At 38.6% G+C, this 21793-nt stretch overlaps 2 protein-coding genes across 5 annotated transcripts in view; both read left to right on the top strand.

Annotated features, from left to right (window-relative positions):
- SMS (spermine synthase) overlaps positions 1–16123 on the top strand; it is a 35070-nt gene extending 18947 nt beyond the window's left edge. For both annotated transcript variants that reach the window (XM_053387061.1, XM_053387062.1), the window contains exons 5-11: positions 1233–1408; positions 3439–3595; positions 4092–4179; positions 6275–6389; positions 6909–6988; positions 11429–11544; positions 12465–16123. In XM_053387061.1, coding sequence (XP_053243036.1) covers positions 1233–1408; positions 3439–3595; positions 4092–4179; positions 6275–6389; positions 6909–6988; positions 11429–11544; positions 12465–12507 — 775 coding nt within the window. In that variant the 3' untranslated portion in view covers positions 12508–16123. The remainder of the gene's footprint in view (positions 1–1232; positions 1409–3438; positions 3596–4091; positions 4180–6274; positions 6390–6908; positions 6989–11428; positions 11545–12464) is intronic.
- Positions 16124–19896: 3773 nt separating this feature from the next.
- The window catches only part of PHEX (phosphate regulating endopeptidase X-linked), a 97913-nt gene continuing 96016 nt past the window's right edge, over positions 19897–21793 (top strand). The window contains exon 1 of one of the 3 annotated variants that reach the window (XM_053387023.1): positions 19897–21686. In XM_053387023.1, coding sequence (XP_053242998.1) covers positions 21632–21686 — 55 coding nt within the window. In that variant the 5' untranslated portion in view covers positions 19897–21631. The remainder of the gene's footprint in view (positions 21687–21793) is intronic. The other 2 variants (XM_053387024.1, XM_053387025.1) reach the window with 2 other exon arrangements.

Here is a 21793-nt window from a genome sequence, read left to right as displayed (position 1 = left end):
CAGACTTTGAGGTAAGAGTATTCCAAGCTGTCATTGACCCAGGTGCTGTTGATGTTCCATGCCTTGGTACTGCATAAGTGAAGACAGCTTAGTTGGCTGCAGGGAGAGCAGGGTAATGCTGGGAAAAGCAAGAGTAGTATTCCTACTGTGTGGGCAGTGACAGTGTACCCTTGGAACAAGCTTTACACACTACATGTGATCTGCCTTTTGTCAGCTCATTTTGTCAGTCTCTTGCATCCCAGTTGACCAGACAATGGCTATTTGGGTAAAATAACTGCACCAGTAAATGAATACATAATGTGTGGCATAGGAGTGGACAGGGGGGGGGGGGATTAAGAATAAAGCTTGAGATATTTCGGTGGGTTTGCTCTCTCTCTCTCTCTATTAAAATATTTATCTGGTTTTAATAGTCTATAAAGCAAATTGGCTTTTATAGTTAAAAAAACCTTTGGTCTCCTGAAGTTTGCATTCTATCTGGTACTGCCCTCTAGCGTCTCTTAAATTGTTTCATTAGAAGGCATGGCTTGGGTATATCTGAAAGGCATGACAGATTTTTCTGTCCTTATGTTTTCTGCTGTTGTGAAAGCATAGTTAAATTAATTAATCAGTTAAATTAATTTGTATACCCTCTTGCATTTCAAGAAGAAATACCAAGGGCGGTTCACAAACAAAACAACTTTTAACATGCTCTGTCATTTCTACCTTTAGAAAGCTAATTTAACAAAGTATATAAAAGCATTAATAGCTAGCACAGTTATCCGCCGTCTTTTGGCAACCTGTTTGACAGCTATGTCCAAGTTATATAACAGCAGCTTCCATGTAAACATTACAGCCTAGGAATTCAGTTGTTGCTGTCGTGGTATCAGAATGGACATTTTAAAAATACTCATAGATAAGTCAACATGAGAGTCTGCCTGGAATGTTGTTGTACCAGTGAATGCTAAAAATAACCACATTTTCAAAAACCTTTTGTGTGCTGCTTATCTCTTGTTCCGTTCCAGTAATGGAATTCATTTTGGGGGGGCTGCAAATCAAGGAATGGCAATTGTCTCAAAAGTACTAACATTAAAAAGTTTACAATGGAAATTCTTTGCTTGGAACACTAGGTTACAGTGTTCGAGTACCTCTAGGAAGGTAACGTTTTAGAAATGTCTTGACTGTAATATAGCTTTTGCTAACTTGCACATACCTGAAATTGTGAACGTTCTCTTCTTTTGTCTTTTCGTTCTCAGATTGCCAGCCATTGTGAGAGGAGATGCTATTGATAAATATTGGCCCACAGCAGATGGACGATTGGTGGAATATGACATTGATGAAGTTGTTTATGATGAAGAGTCAGCTTACCAGAATATTAAAATCTTACACTCGAAACAGTTTGGAAATATTCTTATCCTCAGTGGGGATGTTAGTGAGTATTGCTGTTTTTATATAATACACAGCCAACTGCTATAGAGTTGACCTGCACAACTTGTGACCTGTCAATCCAAAGTCAACCCATGTTTTGTGGTTTGCTGTGCTTGATACCCAGCCACCCTATTTTTTCTCCCTCAGTCCTGGACAGGCAGTAATTGCAGAAGGTTTTCTTGAACTTCTGGATGGCAGCGTTTAACTTTGCGGGCTCTAAATTGTGTCAGTTTCCCACAGAGCTTCTGGGATTTCTATTATCAGAATTTCTCTCTTTCTGATATTTTGACCTGTGGTCAAAGTGTTTTTCAGCTGAGATCATATCTATTTTTTTTTTATATTACCCCATCAGTAATTGTAAAAAGGAATCTTTGGGGGCAACATGAAATAAATTCGGCTGGAAATTTTATACAGTGCTGATGAAGCTAGTTTCTTCCATTCCTGCTAGCATTGTATCATTCAACCCACTGGGGGAAAATAGCAGATAAGATTCTGTTGATTATTGTATTTAGGCTCCCCTTGTTATCAAAACTAATTACACTATCTATATTAAAAGATTATGTTAATGGAGTGAATCATACTATGCTATGGACTCTTCTCCCGGGAATGTTGAAATTTTGGAGCATAACATTATCACACACTGGCTGGTGCTGACGGCTTCCTTGGAGTCTGCTGCTCTCTCTAGGTGTGTCATTGATCAACAAACCTAACACAAACGAAGCCATGAATTATCTGATTTCACTGTTTCCAAGTATTTGAACTGAATTAGTATTAACCATTTATGTTTGTGGGTTTGAAAGAATTTCATGCTGCTTTGTTTCCCTTTCAGAATTTCTGATGCAGTTTGTAGTAGGAAAATAGGTGGATTATGCTAAACAGTAGTGTCCCAGTATCAATCAATCAATCAATCAATCAATCAATCAATCAATCAAATATTGGCATCACGGTATAAAACATTTGAAGTAACTGGAATAATTAAAAAGATAACAGTGAAGCTATCAAGGGTTATAAAGTCACACTATAGTCGTGTGCATGTGGATATTCTGCTACGCCCTGTCTATTTCCTAAAAGGATATTTTGTTGGGAACCCTTTCGGGTAAAATTGTGGCTCAAGAGGAAGCTACTAAAGCAGCAATATCTTTGTCCCGATCTGCCAGGAGAAACCTTATTTGGCTTCTCGGAGTTGTGGGCCGGAGGTCCAACATTTTGCTCAGCATCAGTTGGTGAGGTCTGCTGTGTAAAGGGCAATCTAAGAGAGTGTGGTCCATTGAATCAGGTACTTCCTGATGGCAGACACACAAGCAGGCTTGAAATGGGTGTCCCAGTATTCGAGTTTGGAGAGACAGGAGGCTGTCTTCCTGATTTAGTCAATTAATGAAGAATTGGAAGGGGAGCATGAGGGTCATCCAGTCCAACCACCTGTAGTGCAGGAATCTTTTGCCCAATGTGGGGCTCGAACACACAGACACACATCTTTTGAAAGTACAGTGAGCCTTGCTTTCAGGGCCTTTCCTTGCTGAGCTAAAGAAGAACAGACCCCTCTTCACCCCAGTAGGAAGTGATCAGGCTCCTCTGAACCCACCAATCATCTGTTTGATGGACTGAGGGGAGAATGAGTTACAGGGGGTCAGGAGAAGGCCACACACAAGGAAGGCACATGGGGAGAGGACTGGGGGGGTTGCATGTACCCCACAGTTTTCCCACCAGTGATGTATATAAACAAATTATGTTCCTATACATCAGGGAATAACAGTGACACAGCCATTAATAGATATTTGACATTCCTCTTGTATTTTAGTGAATAACTTTACATAGAAATGTAAAACCACAGGTTTTATTTTTATAAATCTGTAATAACATTTCTAGTCCCCCCCTTTAATTAGTCTGAATGATTTACTTTAAAATAATGAAGTCATTGTGGATTTCTGAAATGTAAATGCAAGCGGGTCTAACTTTATGTTCTTATTTAGCACAAACAAAAGAATTTTGTTATAACATGCTCACATAAATCTCTTAATCCCTGTGCTTTTCAAGATCTGGCAGAGAGTGACCTGGCATATACACAAGCTATAATGGGCAGCGGGAAGGAAGACTACACGGACAAAGAAGTCCTCATTCTTGGAGGTGGTGATGGGGGAATACTGTATGAAATAGTCAAATTGAAACCAAAGATGGTCACCATGGTAGAGATATCCTTTTAATAAGCGGGTGATGGTTCATTTTGAAAATGTTTTGTCATGATTTCTCCCTGTTCATTCTGTTCTGAAAGATCAAAATAGATTAAACGATTAATGCAAACACCTCTCAGAACCATCTTAAGTTCTGCATTGTGTGTCAGGCACTGTAAATCTGGCTCAGATTGTCCTAATTCAGATAGAGGCATCATGACTTTAGTAGATCGTTTGACCAAGATACTTAAATGTTGGCCATTTATGATTATGCAGCAAATTTAAACTTTCTGAGCCATGCTAAGTATATTTTAAAATTAGGACTATGTGTCAGATAATTAGCTACCTATAAAGGAATGTTTAAAACAGTTGTCAATAACATGTATTTAAGAGTTGCCTGAAACAATTGTCTATTGATTATGGAATCTAAACCTTGCTATTCCGAAGCAAAACTAAATAACTTATTTTAATAACTGCAACAAAATGAGTTGGTGGATTCTTAACTAGCATCAGATACATTGACCAAATGGTGATTGACGGGTGTCGAAAATATATGCGCAAAACATGTGGAGATGTCTTGGACAATCTGAAAGGAGAATGCTATCAGGTAACTAATTGTTTTAAACATGCAAAATGAAAAATGTTACCTTCATCAATGAAAATACACGTTTGGGAGTACTTTCTGATGCAATACTGTGTATTGTGTATAGCTATATACAATTCTAAGACATAATGAACAAATGATAAACTAGCAGCAGTTGATTTTCTTTTTGCTTTCAGTCACTAAAATGAATACATGTTTCGGAAGAGGCTGCATGCACTGAAAATATAATATCCATTGTTCCATCTACAGCAGGACTGTGAAATAGAGTCATAATGTATTCTGCATAAACAGGCTATACAGTACATTTATAAACTCAAGAACTAGGCATCTGAGGTATGCTAGACTTCCTAATTAGAATAATGTTATAGAAAAAATAAATAAATGGTTTAAATTCAATTTATAAAAGGAAATATTCTAGCACCGTAAAACTGAAATGGCATGTTGATCCTTATTACCTTATTTTCAGTTTTCTTTATTTTGTGATGTCTTTGTTTTGTACAGAAAGGAATGAATGCTGGCACAATGATTCCCCCCATTGCCTTTTGTCACATTCTTTTGAGGATGGGGAGTAGTAGTAATCAAATATGGGTTCTCTGGGTAGCCTTAGGGCTCATCATGGTCTCTCAGCCAAATCTGAGAGTGGACCACAGCACAGTAGTAACCAAAGGTCCCCGGTTCATCCCTGCTGGCATCACCACGTAGAAGTTGGGAAATGCTCCTCTGAAATCCTATAGAACCACCCAAATCTCTTTTCTGATGAGAACAGCTTTTGCATCTCATTTGGAAACCAAGGACCCAGAGTCTGGAGGAAGAATGGGGAGTCACACAATGCCAGATGCTTGAAGTCCAGTGTGAAGTTTCCACAGTCTTTGTTAATTTGGGGAGCCATGTCATCAGCTGGTGTTGGTCCACTGTGCTTCATTAAGTCCAGGGTCAACGCAGCCTTCTACCAGGAGATTTTGGAGCACTTCATGCTTCCTTCCGCAGATGAGCTTTATGGGGATGCTGACTTCATTTTCCAGCAGGACTTTGGCACCTGCCCACAGTGCCAAAAGTACCAAAACCTGGTTCAATGCCCATGGGATTACTGTGCTTGATTGGCCAGCAAACTCGCCTGACCTGAATCCCATAGAGAATCTACGGGGCATTGCCAAGAGAAAGATGAGAGACATGAGACCGAGCAATGCAGAAGAGCTGGAGGCTGCTATTGAAGCATCCTGGTCTTCCATAACACCTCAGCAGTGCCACAGGCTGATAGCATCCACGCCACGCCACATTGAGGCAGTAATTGATGCAATAAGGGCCCAAACCAAGTACTGAGTACATATGCATGCTTCTACTTCTCAGAGGTCCAATATTGCTCTATTTGCAATCCTTGTTTTGCTGGTTTCATTTAATATTCTAATTTTCTGAGTGTTAATTTGGGGTTTTCATCAGCTGTACGCCATGATCATCACAAATATAACAAATAAAGGCTTGACGTATCTCGCTTTGCATGTCATGAGTCTATCTCGTATATTAGTTTCACTTTTTAAGTTGAATTACTGAAATAAATGAACTTTCCCACGATATTCTAATTTTCCGAGTTTCACCTGTACTGATCTAGATCAAGCAGTTGTCTGACTGTATTAGACAGCTTCTTATGGCACTGTTGTGAAAGTAAAATGAGTTAAAGAATCCTGTGTAGATGGTGAATATACATTCACAATGAGGCTGAGATCATCCTTTCTCTGTCAGATAATTGTGCACTTAACATGGGAGCATACCGAAATACAGCCCAATGCATCTGTGCAATCTGTTCATCTGAATCTTGTGATGTTGAGGTTATGGGCATTTGCCTTTTTTGCATGTAGGCTTCTATGCAAACATGATGTGTTCACCAGGCACTGACAGGCTTTGCTATACATTTTGACCACACGCTAAGGGCATTAAAAACAAAAACTATCTGTACTAGTTACCGACTTCTTCAATGTTGGTACCGTCGAAATGACAGAAACAATGGATGAGTAATCTGGGAGTGCTAAAAAGGTAGTAGTGATCTAACTGAGGAACCCCGCATATGAAAAGTTGCCCAAATTCTACTATTGTTATTTTTTAGGTTCTAATAGAAGATTGTATTCCAGTCCTGAAGAGGTATGCCAAAGAAGAAAGGATGTTTGATTATGTAATTAACGATTTGACAGCTGTTCCAATCTCCACATCTCCAGAAGAAGGTTAATGTCTCTCTGACCTTTTGAATGCGAACCTTGTTTACAATGAAAACTCTTTCATTTAAAAACTTTGATTGCAGTTGAGTAACTTCTATCTGGGTGAGATAAGGGGATGGTTGGGGAGAAGAAGGCATGCATTGACCCAGGAGTGGCTTAGATGGTGTATGCATGTCAAGTGTGTGGGCATGTGTGTAGAAAATGGAGCACAGTTGGCCATTATGACACACTTCTGCACACAGATGCTATGCCCTTTCCATTGTAATTGCCAATATAGGGACATACTTGAGAAAGACACATCTTACACACAGGCTGCTGTGTACACACATTTGACAGCTGTTATAGTTTTGCTCACAGAATGAGAATTCATACTTTGTAATTGCCACGTGTTTACAAGGCATCCTATAACCCTGAACAAAAAGATTATCTTAACGTTAAGAATGTTACCTTTTGCTATAGCTTACCACAGTTATGAATATTTCCTTGTGAATTGCTAATTAAACAATTAGTATTTTTCAAATTTAGATTCTACGTGGGAGTTTCTGCGGATGATTCTGGACCTTTCAATGAAAGTCTTGAAACCTGATGGGAAATATTTTACACAGGTATGGCAGATGAAAAGTAATCACAATGAAGTATGACAGCGAAATTTGAAAGAATAAGCCTGTTTAAGATGCTACTTTGTCCCTTGGGTGAGATCGGGAGCAGTCCAAGGCTTTTATACATGTCCTACACAATCATGCTAGAGGCTGAAGTGAATCAGAGAAAATCTGGGTTTATTTGACTATGGGATCTTCCAGAGAAAGTTCAAATAAATGCTTGAGGCTTGCTCATTGCCTCCTATGCATACCAGCATTAGGAGCAGATAAGCCTGCTCCAGAATCTGGTTAAATCCGGAGGACTTAAACATAATTTGAAGTTTGGCTAAAACTGTGTATAGAATATTAACCCAAAGCTGATTGGTTTTTGTTTTACATTTTTCAGCCTGGCTCAAGTTTTCTGGTTGGTTTCAGGGAAGTTAAAATCAAATCAGAAATGATGAGAGTATTTTACAGCTGGCATGCAGCCACCAATATTCTTACACTCTGATAATCCTAGCTGTGTTTTTAAAGGGGGGGGGGGGAGAGAAAGACAATACATTTCCAACAACAGCCATGGTCAGTGCCAAACAAGATGCTTTTTGTTTAATTTTGTCACCTTGTGACTCTGAAATATGTAGCTAGGCAAGCTCATCCACAGATGCTTTATTTTTAAGTTAACACTTTTCAGTCCTCAAGTTTTAATAGCTAAAGAGGAAATGTTTCAACATATAAGAAGGCAATCTAGTCTGTTTTTCTGTGTTAGTATGAGAAGTTCTCTGTTTTAAATAACTGTTACAAGCAAGGGGCCCCAATCCTTTTTTGGATCAGGAAGCGTTAGTTCCATAGCAGTAGAACACTGTCAAAACGCCAAATACCTTTTGCTGCTCCTAAAAAACGAATGCAAATAAGGAATGGCCATTAGAGTGTTGCTGTATGCTGGCAAGGAATATCTTGTGCAGTGTAGTCATCTGCATTATACTCTTTGGCCACTAGATGGAGCTTGACAACTAAAAACGTTGGCTCCTGTAATAAAATCCAAAGAACATTATGTGCGAGGAATATAGGGACATACTTGAGAAAGACACATCTTACACACAGGCTGCTGTGTACACACATTTGACAGCTGTTATAGTTTTGCTCACAGAATGAGAATTCATACTTTTAAAAAATGCATAGACTTAGAAGATATGCTTGATATACATATATAACACAAACACTTATTTTAGTTTCATTTACCTTGTTAAGGGTTTAAAGCATTATCTTTATAGTTCTCAAAGTTTAGCAGTACAGTATTGGCAAAGTTTCCAAGCTCCTCTCAAAGATGGGGGTCACCCGATCCTTTGTACTTGACAAGTTGATAATAAGACTGGGATTTAACTAGGAATCACAGCTTGAGATAGTAGAAATAAATGACAGAGATTTTCCTTCTCCAACGGTTTGAGAAAATTGATCTTTGACACCTGAGGAATAATTTCTCTGCTCACCTAGCAGAGAATGTCAGCAACCTGTGTGCTCTATGTACTAATACCCTATAAGTCTGGTCTTTGTGGTTCAGGGTATAGAGTGGGGTGTTTATGGGGAAATATGGATGGAAAATTGAGTTCAGTGGAAGTCGTTTTTCAGAAATGTATTTCATGGAGTATTTCCAGATCATAATATAACCTTTTCAGTTATATTAATATAACCTTTTCAGTGATGTTTTTTAAGCTTTTAAAAGGGTGTGCAGTTACTTAGGATTGAAAAGGAAAGACCTTCTTTCCTCAAGTCCCCTTTCTACAACTATTAGTTTTGAACTTGGACAGAGCCCTCAGACAGGGCTCTACTGTGTGATGCAGCAGGCACTAGGGGCAGGAGGCCCCTGTGGCCCACTATGTAATTTCAGTACAATAAAAAATGTAGGTGGGCATATAAATCCAACATGGGCCTAGGTTTGGCATATTTGATTTATTATGAGCAAAACATCCTGGTGTGTGAATTTGCATAGGTCTTTTTTTTAAGGTGAAGTGTGGTACTGTGAAGTGAAATATTTTCCTGCTTCTGATGCAGATGTTGTCACAGTAGTGGCACTACTCCAGGTGCGACATAGTCCCTACTCCACATTGGTAAGAACTCGGTTGTTTAGTGTGGCAGCACCTGCACTTTGGAACTCCCTGCCTATTGTGAGATGAAGCAGGTGCCCTTTTGGCTTCTGCTAATAACATTCTAGATGCCTAGGGGGGGGGAAAACATTTCTAGGTGCCCAGAAAGTTGAGGTAATTTTAATCTGTTTTAGTCTTTTATGTTTTGTATGTTTGAAGTATGGTTGTGAATTTCTCTTGGTTTTATTGTTCTAATTTTTCGTAAATTACTATGAGGGTTGTTGTTTTTTCAAAAGCAGTGTATAAGTGTTATGAATGAATAGTATTGGAGAAACTATTGTATTTAATTAAGTATTTCGGAAGTATTTTCCTTCTCCCTTTCCACAATTTGCTTGCCACGTTGTCTCCTGTGATTGCTTGCTATTTGATGAGCTGGTTGATGAAACCTGGGATACTGAGGATGACAAAACTAGACTGCAGATTACTCTCATTATAGAGATTGGGTTGTGCCATTAAGCTACCTCTATACTGGCAGGATGTCCCATAAATTACCTGGTGCTGTTTTCTATTTGTGATTCCCAAATTACACACACAGGTTGTTTATATGCTATCCCATTCAATTTAATGCTGACAAAATTACATGCTTTGTAAAAGGCAGCGGAACAAAATAACCACTGCAGGACTGCGGATAATAATAGATTACTAAACAAGTTTTATATACTTAACTTCCTTGCCTTTATATTAACCTCTCTCTTACCATTTTACGATGCTTGTGGTTCACTTAATAACTCAATTTATTTCCGAAATACTTAATTTCCTTCTGCTATTTATTTGATGTTCTAATATTAAAAAATGAGACAATAATAATAATGTGTTTCTCTAATATAATAAGCATAGAAACAAGAATGTATTTCCCCTTGTTTACCTTCTGCTCCCTGCCATTCATTTTCCACCTATAATTTAAATTCCTTTTGTTCTGTATATGATTAATGATCTTCCATTCAGAATTCATATAACATTTTGTCGTGCATTTATGTATTGCCCTATCTTAAGCCTCTTCTATATACAGTGGTACCTCGGGTTAAGTACTTAATTCGTTCCGGAGGTCCGTTCTTAACTTGAAACTATTCTTAACCTGAAGCACCACTTTAGCTAATGGGGCCTCCTGCTGCCACTGCGCCTCCAGAGCACGATTTCTGTACTTATCCTGAAGCAAAGTTCTTAACCTGAAGCACTATTTCTGGGTTAGTGGAGTGTGTAACCTGAAGCGTATGTAACCCAAGGTACCACTGTATTTCAGGAGTGGGGAATCTGCAGTCCTTCATACAGTGCTGGACCACAGCTCCCCATCACTCCTGACATTGGTCCTGCTGGCTGGTGCTGATGGGAGTTGGAGCCCAACAATATCTGAACAGCTGTACGTTCCCCACACCTGATATATTTAATGCCACGGTTGCTATTCAGGTATAAAACTTGTCATATGTTTCTCACTCATCTCCTTAATGCTGTACTTTACACTCATTTGCAGGTAAAGATTATCTGTTATTGATGTATTCATTAGTAACGCAGTCACTTCAGAATGTTTATGTTCTTTCGACTGTCGTGAAATATTTAATTTTGATAAAATAAATGCTTCACATAGATTGAAGCCACTTTGAGCGAGTTTGATTAGTAACACTGCAGAGTCACTACAGCATTGGCATTGAGCAATCATTCCAAATTCCTGCCTAGTGATACTGTAGCCAGTCCTTGAATTTTGTAATATGTGTTAACATTCAGAATGGGAAAGGAGTAACTATGAGAGTCTACAAAACCATGATCCTCAATGTATTTAATGCACAATAAAATCCATGGAACTTGGTAGGACTTCTGTGTAAATATCCTTATGATATTTATCTGAATCATACCTTAAAGCTGGAGTGTTTCTTTCTTACTTTATAATTTATGAATAATTATTTCTTATAGATTTCATGTTTATGTCTTACTTCCCTATCTTACGGTTTTAATATTTCTATTATAATTTAATTGCTTTTTATCTGATATCTTTTTGTGTTGTATCCATGCTTGCTTTAATTTTGTGAGCTTCCTTGAGTCCCAATACTGAAAAAAGGTGGGATATAAACAAACAAACAAATGTTAGGCAGCTCGATGAATCTTTGCTATTGGGTAGTATATAAATATTACAAATAATAAATAATAATATATTATTTTATATTATATTATACAATAATATATTAGTGTAATAATAAATTTGTGTCTTTTTCAAGAGTCACTGACATAAGTGATTTATCCCTCTGTTTGTATAGAATCTATTGATGAATTTGCTCCCTTTGCATTATGTCTCCCCACAGTTTTATTGATATATAGGTCACATGTTTTCTTGCAGGGAAATTGTGTAAATCTGACTGAAGCTTTGACTCTCTACGAAGAACAGCTTGGTAGGCTATACTGTCCTGTGGCATTTTCAAAGGAAGTTGTATGTGTCCCTTCATACATGGAACTGTATCCTTGCTTAATAAATCATGTCTCTTGATAAGCACCATTGTATAAACCAAGTGAATAGTGAGTACGTCAAAAGGACTTCACTGCACATACTCTTCAAAAGGTAAAGAGTATCTGAATAATGTAGGGAGGATTCTACTTAAAAATTTAATAACACAGATGGGTCTGATTTAAGCCCTACTCGGACAAGTCCATTTGAAATCAGTTGGCCTAAATCACTTGTGCCTAATTTCATTTCATTCAGTTGGTCTATTCACAGTTTAACTTGGTCAGATACCACCCCATAACTTTCAGAAATTCTGCTGTGGGTATGCTTGTTCCTAACATGTGTAACAGGCCTTAACAACAGCTAAAGTTTTTCTTTAAAACAAGACAGCAGAAAGGACACAAAATAATACTAATTTCCATTTTCCAAAGTTCAGAATGATGCCCATGTTATTGAGACTGAAGTGAAGTTCCACAGGGTAAACTAATAGTGGTGTCCTAAAGAAAAGCAAGGTATTTCTCATCAACTTACCATGAAGTAAGGATATGTGGATTTGAAATGCTTGGAGTTGTTTTGGTTTTTTTTAAAAAAAAAACATTGATGTGAGAATTTTAATAACAATATATTATGCAACCAAAATGTATTTTTTAAGGCTTGAAGCAATGACCTGAAAGGTTGTCAACGATGGCACAGCTTTACAAGGTATCCTGCTGTTGACCATACTTCCATCAGGACAGAAGGTCACCTTTCCCGAATTATGAGGGGATGGGGCTAGGTGATCTTTGCGAATGCCTTCCAACTATGAATCTAGCCATATAACTTACAAAGGATGATAAAAGTAATTCAGATTCCAGTTGAAATGATGGTTTCTTCTTCCTGTTCATAATGTGACCCAAGTGCAAAATATGTATTTGATTCCTTGACAAGTTTTTAGATGGGTATTTTATACTATTTGGAAGAAGAGAACAGATGTTTGAAGTTCAAGGTCCACACGCCACACATGCTGCATGAAGTGTGTATAGGGCTTGCCACATGCTACCATCTTGGCGTCTTGAATCTTTAAATTATATGCTGTAGATGATCCTGAAACTTAGTCATGCTATCGATTTGTGAATTCTTTAAATGTTTTTTATTATTATTTTAATTTAAAAGCAAATGGGAAAAAATGTATATTTTGATGAGCTAGGGTGTTATTTTTTGAAAGTCAACGTAGATGAATTAGCAGCAAAGCTATAGCTGCTGAATGCACTGAACCTTTAGAATGTGATCATTTTTATTTTTTATTTTAGATCGTTGAATACCAATTTAAAAAGACAATGTTAGCATTTCAGTGTGGTACCACAGAATTTTCTCTCCCTTCAGACATTAATCAGTTTAATAGTCGCGGTGCTTTAAATAGACTTTAAGTGGGTTGTTTGTTAAATGATCGATGTGCTTCCATTGGAGGAATTAAGGGCAGACTACTTCTTCTTTTTTTCTTTTTAAGGAAACCCTCTGGCCCATTGTGGTGCTATAAAGCCACCATGATACTACTTATGGTGAATCCTTATTCTAACCCTCATGTGTCAAGATCTGTTATTTCATTTTCAGTGGGTCTTCCCAACAGGTAAATACTCAATCTCAAATGTGTGAGGGTTCGTTCAGAGGAAAATGTGAGGGAGGAAAAGTTCAGCACAACTAAAACGATGGGGATAAAGCCATGGTGTAATGACTGCCACATCAGAATGAACACGGATTGCGCCCAGTCTTTGGTTATAAAGGGAAATAACTAATAGTTTCTTCATCTTCAGCAGACTAGTTTTATTCTAAAGACGTTTTCAACACACAAAAGTGAAAAAGGCTGCATTTACCTCATGCACAAAGAGATTTACAAAATACTTAATGCTGGAATAAATGCCATTGGCTTAAGAAGTCTATTAGTGAGCTGTCATTTGACAAATCAAGCTAGCCCCCGTTAATATTTATTATAAATAGGGAGGAATAATAGATTAAACAAATAACTGTCAGTGCTATAAACTTTGAAACTATGGCTTGGACTGTTGCCCCAGTCCTTCAGTTTCAGTATAGAAAGCTGAAATGTATATTGAGAATTCTTTTTATTGGTCACATACCCCTTTAGTGCAAATGTTCATGAAGTGCGAAAGGTCATTGAAAAGGAAAAATTAGCCAAGTGACTTACGAAACAATGCACTGGAAGCTTCTTCACCAACCGCATCTACTTGAGTGGGGGCTGAGCTCAAGAGCACAGGCTTTGTCCCATTCGTTACAATATAGTCTGTTGCAGGTGAAGTTTCTGGTAGATTGTAAGCCTGAGAGTATTTATATTTTGTGCTTCTCTATAAACAGAGTGTTTACTCCACTTAGTTGAGCCCAGCCACATGGATCTGATGGATCTTGCGGCTAAAACATCACTAGCCCATACACTGTATTTGCATATGCATGTTGAAATACCTATTGCATTTGTACTCCCCACCCTGTCTACTTCTGCACATGGTGTAAAATTATATTTTTGTAAAATCTTTCTTATGTACTGATCATTCATGTATGACTTTGCTATAGGCAAATCCTTAAAATAGCTGAGAAATACAACCTTATAATTAAAATGTTCTATCCTTCTCTTAGCAGTTTCAGACTTTACAGCAAAATTACTCCCCTCCTCCCCAAAGGAAAAAATTGTGTTGTATTTCACTGTTACATTTTTCTCACCACACTAGAGAAAGGCCTGCACTTAGATTGTTTTCCCCACGCTATATTATTGCAAGATGAGAATGCACCACTCCATTCTGAGAAACCGATCACTAGGGAGAATTGCTTTATGTATTTAGAAAGGAGGGCATAGTCCTTCATAGCTACATGGAGGAATTCAGAATTGCCAGAAACTCAGAAGGCTTTGCTGCCTTGGGGTTCTGTTGTGCTAACAAAATGGGCATATAAATAAGGTAAGTTTACAATTCATAACTCCTGAATTAAATGTCTTATAACTTAAAGCTACCTGATCAGTAATTTAATCTCTGTTGACTTAAAATGATTAAAAAGTTAACTGTCTGATCTCGCCAGTGGTAAAGTGCAAACTTCCTTCAGCTCAGACGAAGTCTTCCTGTAGATTGGGAAGGAACCATTATTTAAAGCTGTCTAGTCTGAGGTCATAATTAAAACATCTCGTGCTATATTTAGAAGATTACGGTTATGAACTTCCATTGGATCAGATTTCAAACATGTCTGGAGGTTCAGACCAGCCTTTTTTTCCTACTGGCAAAAGCATATAGTTGTGTCACATTTATATCAAATTGTTTTGCCCTGCTTTTGAGTAGATTGATAGTAGCTTAGGCAGAACCCTTCTTTTCTTTCCTTTACAATCGGACATAAAATCTTAGGGAGCCTACAGTAAACACACATGATACTTTGTGCAGAATGTCCCAACATACACCCATGGTGTGCATCAAAGAATGCTATTATTTTCAAAACCTCATTTATTGTTTTGGGATTATGCAATGCTTGTAACTTGGAAGTAATAGCCACGTTCTTAAGTAAATTGAAGCGTTTTTGTTCCATTGTCCTACGTAGCTGGAGAGTGATCTTGACTTATTCATTCATTACCTAGGTTACAGAATTCCTCTAATAACTATACTAAAAAAAACCAACTAGATAAATATAATTTTATAGGCATTTGTGTTGTAATTGGAAAAAAGTGGTTCTACATTTTTACTTGAATTTCCCACTTTTTTGGCTTTCTGAAGAAACTTAAGAAAGAAAACTACTGGTTAAGTATGGATGGTTTTGGAGGAAGAATATGTTGACACTTCATTTTATTGTATACATAGATTTCATGAGCATAGCATTGATTTTTCTGGAGAAAGGCATATTTTAGTATTACTTCCCTGGTGCATTCTATTAGATACAGAACCAAGGTTAGTCTTAAATCTGATACGAAATGAGGATCAGGAATAGATGGGAAGTGATATTGCTTGGAAAACCAACTAATAGATGCTTCATTCTCTCAGTGAAAGGGAAACAATGGAGGGCAACTGTGTTTTGTTTTTTTAAAATGTTTTATGTAGAATATCATTATAACATAGCTGTGTGTGTGTGCGTTTAAAAGCAAAATGTTATAAGCTGAACATCTCTTCCCACCCCCTTTTCCTATTACTGCTTGAATAGACTGATGAAATGTTCAAATAAAGTGTTGTCACTCTTTATTTATATATACATACATATATATAGAGTTGTTGCTGTAGTGTACAGTATGAAAAATCACTTCTTTTCTTTTTGACGTGTAAGAATTGGCGCGGGGGAGGACCAACCTTCAACAGATTAACTTTTATATATATATATAAAATACACATGGAACAGAGTGGAACATCGGTTGTGAGTGCCTCACTACACATGCAAATCAGTCCCAAAGATGGTTGGCATGGGGTGTCTCTTAATTCTTTGCACTAAATGCTGCTTCCATCTAGTAGCGAATTTTGACTATTTAACAAAAAGAAGTTTGATACCTATTCTGACTTTGCTGAAAGAAAACTTCTGGCGTTGTATCAATTGCACTAGTAACAGTGCACATATTCAAATAAAGGTACGCTGTTATTACCTGTACTGCCTGAATTGTTAATATCTGTCAATAACAACCCTATGTGCAACTATCTATGAGTATGCTTCATTGAACCTAGTGTGGCCTAAGAGTAAGCATGCAGAGGATTCTGCCATTTATTTCATATTGGTTTGATGAAGTGAGGATTTGTTGTGATGGTGTGGTCACTTGACCTTCAGCTGGGCACTGCTGTTTACCGGGAGGTAGGGAATGAGGTCCATGCAGTATTAAATGTATTGGCGGAGCCAATCTGGTTCTCCCTCTAGTAAGAAACACTGCCTCGTTGTATAATCTCACTTAATTTCATACAGAAACCATGTGCTCCATTGACTTGGATTGCAGCCATGTTGTATTTTTACGTTTATTAAAACTTCCCATCACATCTCCCTTCTCCCGAGATAAGACCCAAATTAGAAATAAAATGAGCATCTCTCTGTGCTGTTACTTCTGTTCATAGCTACTCTAAAATCCTGGTTTTCTCCATATGAGCAGCTATTGCTTTTGGTCTGAGGTGGGGGAAAGTGTGTGTGCCCAGGGGGAGGGTTTCCAAAGGAACCAGGGAGTAAGATACTAGGGTCATTCTGTGGTACATTTTTTTCCTTTTGATATACAGGAGTATATTTGTAAATCTAGGAAGTCCCTCTTGAGTGTGTAAAATCACTACTTTATTTTATGGTGGCTCCATTTTATTCACTTTCCAACTGATAGGTACTAAACCATCCAAGATTGCTGTTGGTATAAATGTAATTGCATCATGCTACATCCTCATGCCATTGCAACCTATTTCCCAAGAGATACTGATTTGGACGAAAAGTGTGCAATATTTACTAATACTTTAAAGTACAGAGATTTGGTATACAAAGTTTAAAAGGCAGTTTAAAACTTACTTGCCCCTTTTGGCTCTGGCTTATTAATGAATCCACAAACAGTGATCCTAAGAAGTCAAGAAGCTAATTCTAAAAATATACAAGATGCTAAAATGTGCTACCGAAATTTGCAGCAGTACGTAAAGAGTGTTTAATTGTACTTCAGTTAAACTAGTCAGATGACTCAAGTTTTGATTGCATTATGCAAAGTTTCAACTACAGCATGCACACACACACCAATTATTTGGTTTATATTTGTGGTAAATGAGTGTTTGCTCATTTCATGTGGCTACAGAAACCTATAATCTGGTTTGTTGGAAAGATGTTCAGGCTTCTGGAAGGAATCGTCTGAACTCCCCCCCCCTTTTTTGGGGGTGGGGGTGGACAGAAGGACTCATTCTTTAAAAAATTGACCAGAACACTCAACAAAGATGTTGTCATTTGAATAATTTTTCTAGTGTGTGGAATGTTCAGTAGTTTTGGAAGAAACTTTTATATTCCTGACTGAAATGGATGCACTTGGGAGTGCATTTCATTAAGTGAATCTTGCTTATGTGTTTTCAAACTCTTGCACCTCACACCTGTCTGCTTGGCATATATCTCCCTCCCTCCGTCCACATACAGTGGTACCTCTGGATGCAAACAGGATCCGTTCTAGAGCCCCGTTCGCATCCAGAGCAGAATGCAACCCGCGTCTGTGCAGGTCGCTGTTCACCGCTTCTGCGCATGCATGTGACGTCATTTTGAGCATCTGCGCATGCACGAGCGGCAAAACCTGGAAGAACCGCATTCCGTTACTTCCAGGTCGCCGCAGAGTGCAACCCGAAAACGCTCAGCCTGAAGCAACTTCAACCCAAGGTATGACTGTATATGGAAGTTTTTAATAAAAAAAACAACCCAGACCAAGTAAGTTGCTGCTTTATATTGATCCACAATGCAGTTACATCTCTATACTTTTTTAATATACAGTGGTGCCTCGCAAGACGAAAATAATCCGTTCTGCGAGTCTCTTCGTCTAGCGGTCTTTCCGTCTTGCGAAGCAAGCCCATTGACGGCTTAGCGGCTTAGCAGATAAGCGGCTTAGCGGCTTAGAAAAAGGGGGGGGAAGGGAAAAAAACCCGCAGGAACTCGCAAGACATTTTTGTCTTGCGAAGCAAGCCCATAGGAAATTCATTTTGCGAAGCACCTCCAAAACGGAAAACTTTCGTCTAGCGAGTTTTCCGTCTTGCGAGGCATTCGTCTTGCGGGGCACCACTGTAGTAGGCTGAATTAAGTATTTTAGGATTTCAGCATTTCTAAGGCAGCCTCTTCTCCCCTTTTATTTCCACTTTCAAATCTCCCCATTTTGCAGCATTTTTAATAGTGATATAAGTAGATATCTCTCCGCCTTGTAGATTTTTGAGAAGGCATGCTTCCACTTTGGTACTAACTTCAGATTGCCATTCTTTGTAGCCAAATCATATTCTTCAAAGACAATGCCGAGTGCCAAGCAATCACTCAGGAAGAATGTAAGAAGATGACAAAAACCAGGTCTGATCACCGGTCTATTGTTTTCTGTGTTGGCTGGCAATTGCACTCCAGCTTTCTGGGTTCTTTTGCAGTCCTACTTAGGAATGCAGGGGATTGATCTGCATCGTAATAACAGACATAGTGTAGGCATAATAGCTAGCCCTGGAGTACAATCGGCTTCCTTGCCAGTTACTACATAGGTGCATTACCATAGAACAAATGTTCACAGGCTTCTTGTCTATATGAGTTACACCCTACAGCTTTTCAGGGTGGAAACCATTCCCATTTTCAGTTATACATTCTTCTCTTTACTTGGAGACTCTGCAGAATGCTGCTATGTGGTCGTCTTGACTACAACTTCTTCCCAGTGGGAAGGTTTGTTGTTTTAATCTGCACATCAAACGGCCACAAATCACTTAGCTTATTCTAGCATTCTCATTTCTAGTGTTTGTTCAAAATGCATGGTGTGTTTATATAAATATATGAAGCTCCTTGCCCTCAAAATGTTGTTGTTGTTTAGTCGTCTTGGTCCTGCTTGACTCCCCGTGACCCCATGAACCAGAGCATGCCTTGGAAACACTCACTTTCATCTCAAAGCTTCTACTTTTTTATGTCTATGGAGTTTTCTTGGCAAAATACTGGAGTGGATTGCCAGTTCCTTCTCCAGGTGGATCACATTTAGTCTAAACTCTCAGCTGTGACCTGTCCGTCTTGGGTGGCCCTGCACAGCATAGCTCATAGCTTCCTGGAGTCATTCAAGCCCCTTCACCACGACAAGGAAGTGACCCATGAAGGAGCCTCAAAATGTATGCATATGTATATAAACCTAAAAGAGTAAGTGGGGGAAAATCTTGTTCTTTTGGCTCACTGGTTCATGGAAATCCACCCAGAGAACTATCATTGACATGGATGAGGGAAAAGGTGCCATTAAGCGGCTTCCTGTGAAGATTCCAACTGCCATCAAGTCAGCTACGTAAGAAACTGGCAGAAGCTGCTCTTTCCTCCAAGCCTGGATGTTGCCAAAATCTCTGTTCCTGGATCTGATGAGAGGTTAAAAGCAAATGAGCTGTTCTTTATCACAGGCAAGAGAGTGCTTGTAACTTTTAGAACTTGTGCCTCAGCTTGCTCTTCCCTCATGATTCCTTTCTCCTGGTGTGCCATGTCTTTATAGATTGTGAGCCTGAGGGCAAGGACTGGCCCATCTTAAAACTGATTTTTGTAATGTCTCATTGGAGCCCTTTTGGCTAAAGTGCCAGGGTATGAATGCTATATAAAAAAACCACTTTTATTCCACTTTCCCGTTGAATGTATTGAATGTATATATTTACATTCAATCGCTTCAGAAGACATTGCTGCATTTTTTCCCCTACACACCAGCGGTTTTCTTTTGTGAGTACTTTCAGATAGAAAAGTTACGGGAAGTGTCACACAAGGGCTGCCCAGGAACATAGCAATTTGGTTTACCAGGATAATTATATTTAGTTCTTTAATGTTCAGTTCTTGCGGATTTTGTGTGTGTGTGTTTAAGGAAGGCAAACATTTGGCCTCATTTATTCCATCCTGTGAGGAGGCTTTGTGGTGTTTTCAGTTAACAGTTACCTTGGCTGTAAGAGGTTCAAGATTAAAAGGTCATTTACATTCTCATTCTGAAAATGATAGTTGACACAGATTTGTACTTTCATAAATTACAAAAAGTGATAGAAAGTAATATTACGTTAACCAAGCAGACCAGGTTTCCTACTGCTTGGTTAACGTAAGACATGAAGCATGAAAACCTAGGCATGTTTGTTTATTTTACTACATTTCTATCCCATTTTCCGTCATGGAACCAAAGGCGCAGTGTACATGAGGTGTTCATGCACCCATCCAAGCACTGGCTAAACAGACCTACTTCATTTTAGCAAAGTGGTGGCCTCTGTATTCAACAGGGCTTCTTCCCAGGTAACTGTACATGGAAGTTACAGCCTTAATCTGTTAACAAACATCAGTATCCTGTGGTACATTACCTGTCTCCCCCTAAATACATAGCTGCATTGGAGTGCCAGCTGTGCTGGTCGGCATCCCTCACACTGACTTAGAATTTTCAGTAATAGATCTGACATCTACCTACCAGTTAATTATCTGTAATTTATGGGAAGTTTGTTAAAAAAAGGTGGTGGGCATTACAATACAGTGTAGAGGCCACCACTCTGAAAGCACTGCTTTGCTCCAAGCATCTTGAAGGAAAGGATTTTAAGCAGGCCTCTACCTGAAGACCCTTAAAAGTGTAAGTGTTCCTATGTAGGTGAGCAAGGCCTGGCTCAGTTCAGACTCTGGGCCTTAATAAATCAAAATGAACAGTGAGCTAATAGCCCATTCTGTTTGTGGAGAGTTGACTTTTTATGTTCCTACCTATTTGTGGGCAAAACCAGAGGTGCCCCAAAGCCATTTTCCATACTGCCTACATTTCTAGTATGCAGCCAATGTCAAAAGGTGAAGAAAGCAGCAAAGTGTTACTACCAAACTCTTAAAATGTAGTCTGGTTGTTGTAATTTACAGCTTTCTGTCTTGGGCTTCAGAGTTACCTATCACATCTTGATATATATGCTTGTTTCGGGACCTCTTCTTCCAAACACAGGTATACTTTGGACCACAATTTAAAGTTTACAGCATGAAGTATGCTTTCTCATATCAATCACTTCCTGAATTTGGCCATCAGGCATCATCAAGATTCGTTAGGCATCTAATGCTTTGTTCTGTACATAGGGATGGGCAAATCCGGCCATTTCGCTTCCCTATTTCCCCCCAAAATTAAGTTATTCATATTTCTGTAGCAGTTTGCAATTTAAAAAAACCCATGAAGGCTAGAAACTTGAGGTAAAACAAACCTCAGAGTTTAAGCAGCCACATGATATGTAAGGCATATGGACATAATTTGACAAAACTCGCACTGTAAGTTCCCTGTTGGCCTATGTCTGCTTTCAGTGTGGGCAATATGCCATATATAATAATCTGCTCCACCGCACTATAAATGAGATGGGCCACAGAAGCTCCCTTGACCTCAAACTTTTGGGCCTCAACTTAAGCTTGATACCCTATATTTAAAAATCCTGACTACAGAGAGACAAACATCAGTCTGCAGCCTATAGTAATCAACCTATGTTTTTCAGCAGAAAGAAACACATCAACATTGAACAACTGGCTTTTTGTCAAGGTAGGTTACTATGTATAAAAAAGCAAGGCCTACCACAGTTTCAACAAAAGGTGAGTTCTGCAAGGGAAGGGCAAGAAGGCTGGCGCCTTATCCTCTTAATCCATATA

This window comes from Podarcis raffonei, chromosome 4 (assembly GCF_027172205.1).
Source record: "Podarcis raffonei isolate rPodRaf1 chromosome 4, rPodRaf1.pri, whole genome shotgun sequence".
Lineage (NCBI taxonomy): Eukaryota > Metazoa > Chordata > Lepidosauria > Squamata > Lacertidae > Podarcis > Podarcis raffonei.
This window is presented reverse-complemented; position numbering and strand designations above follow the sequence as displayed.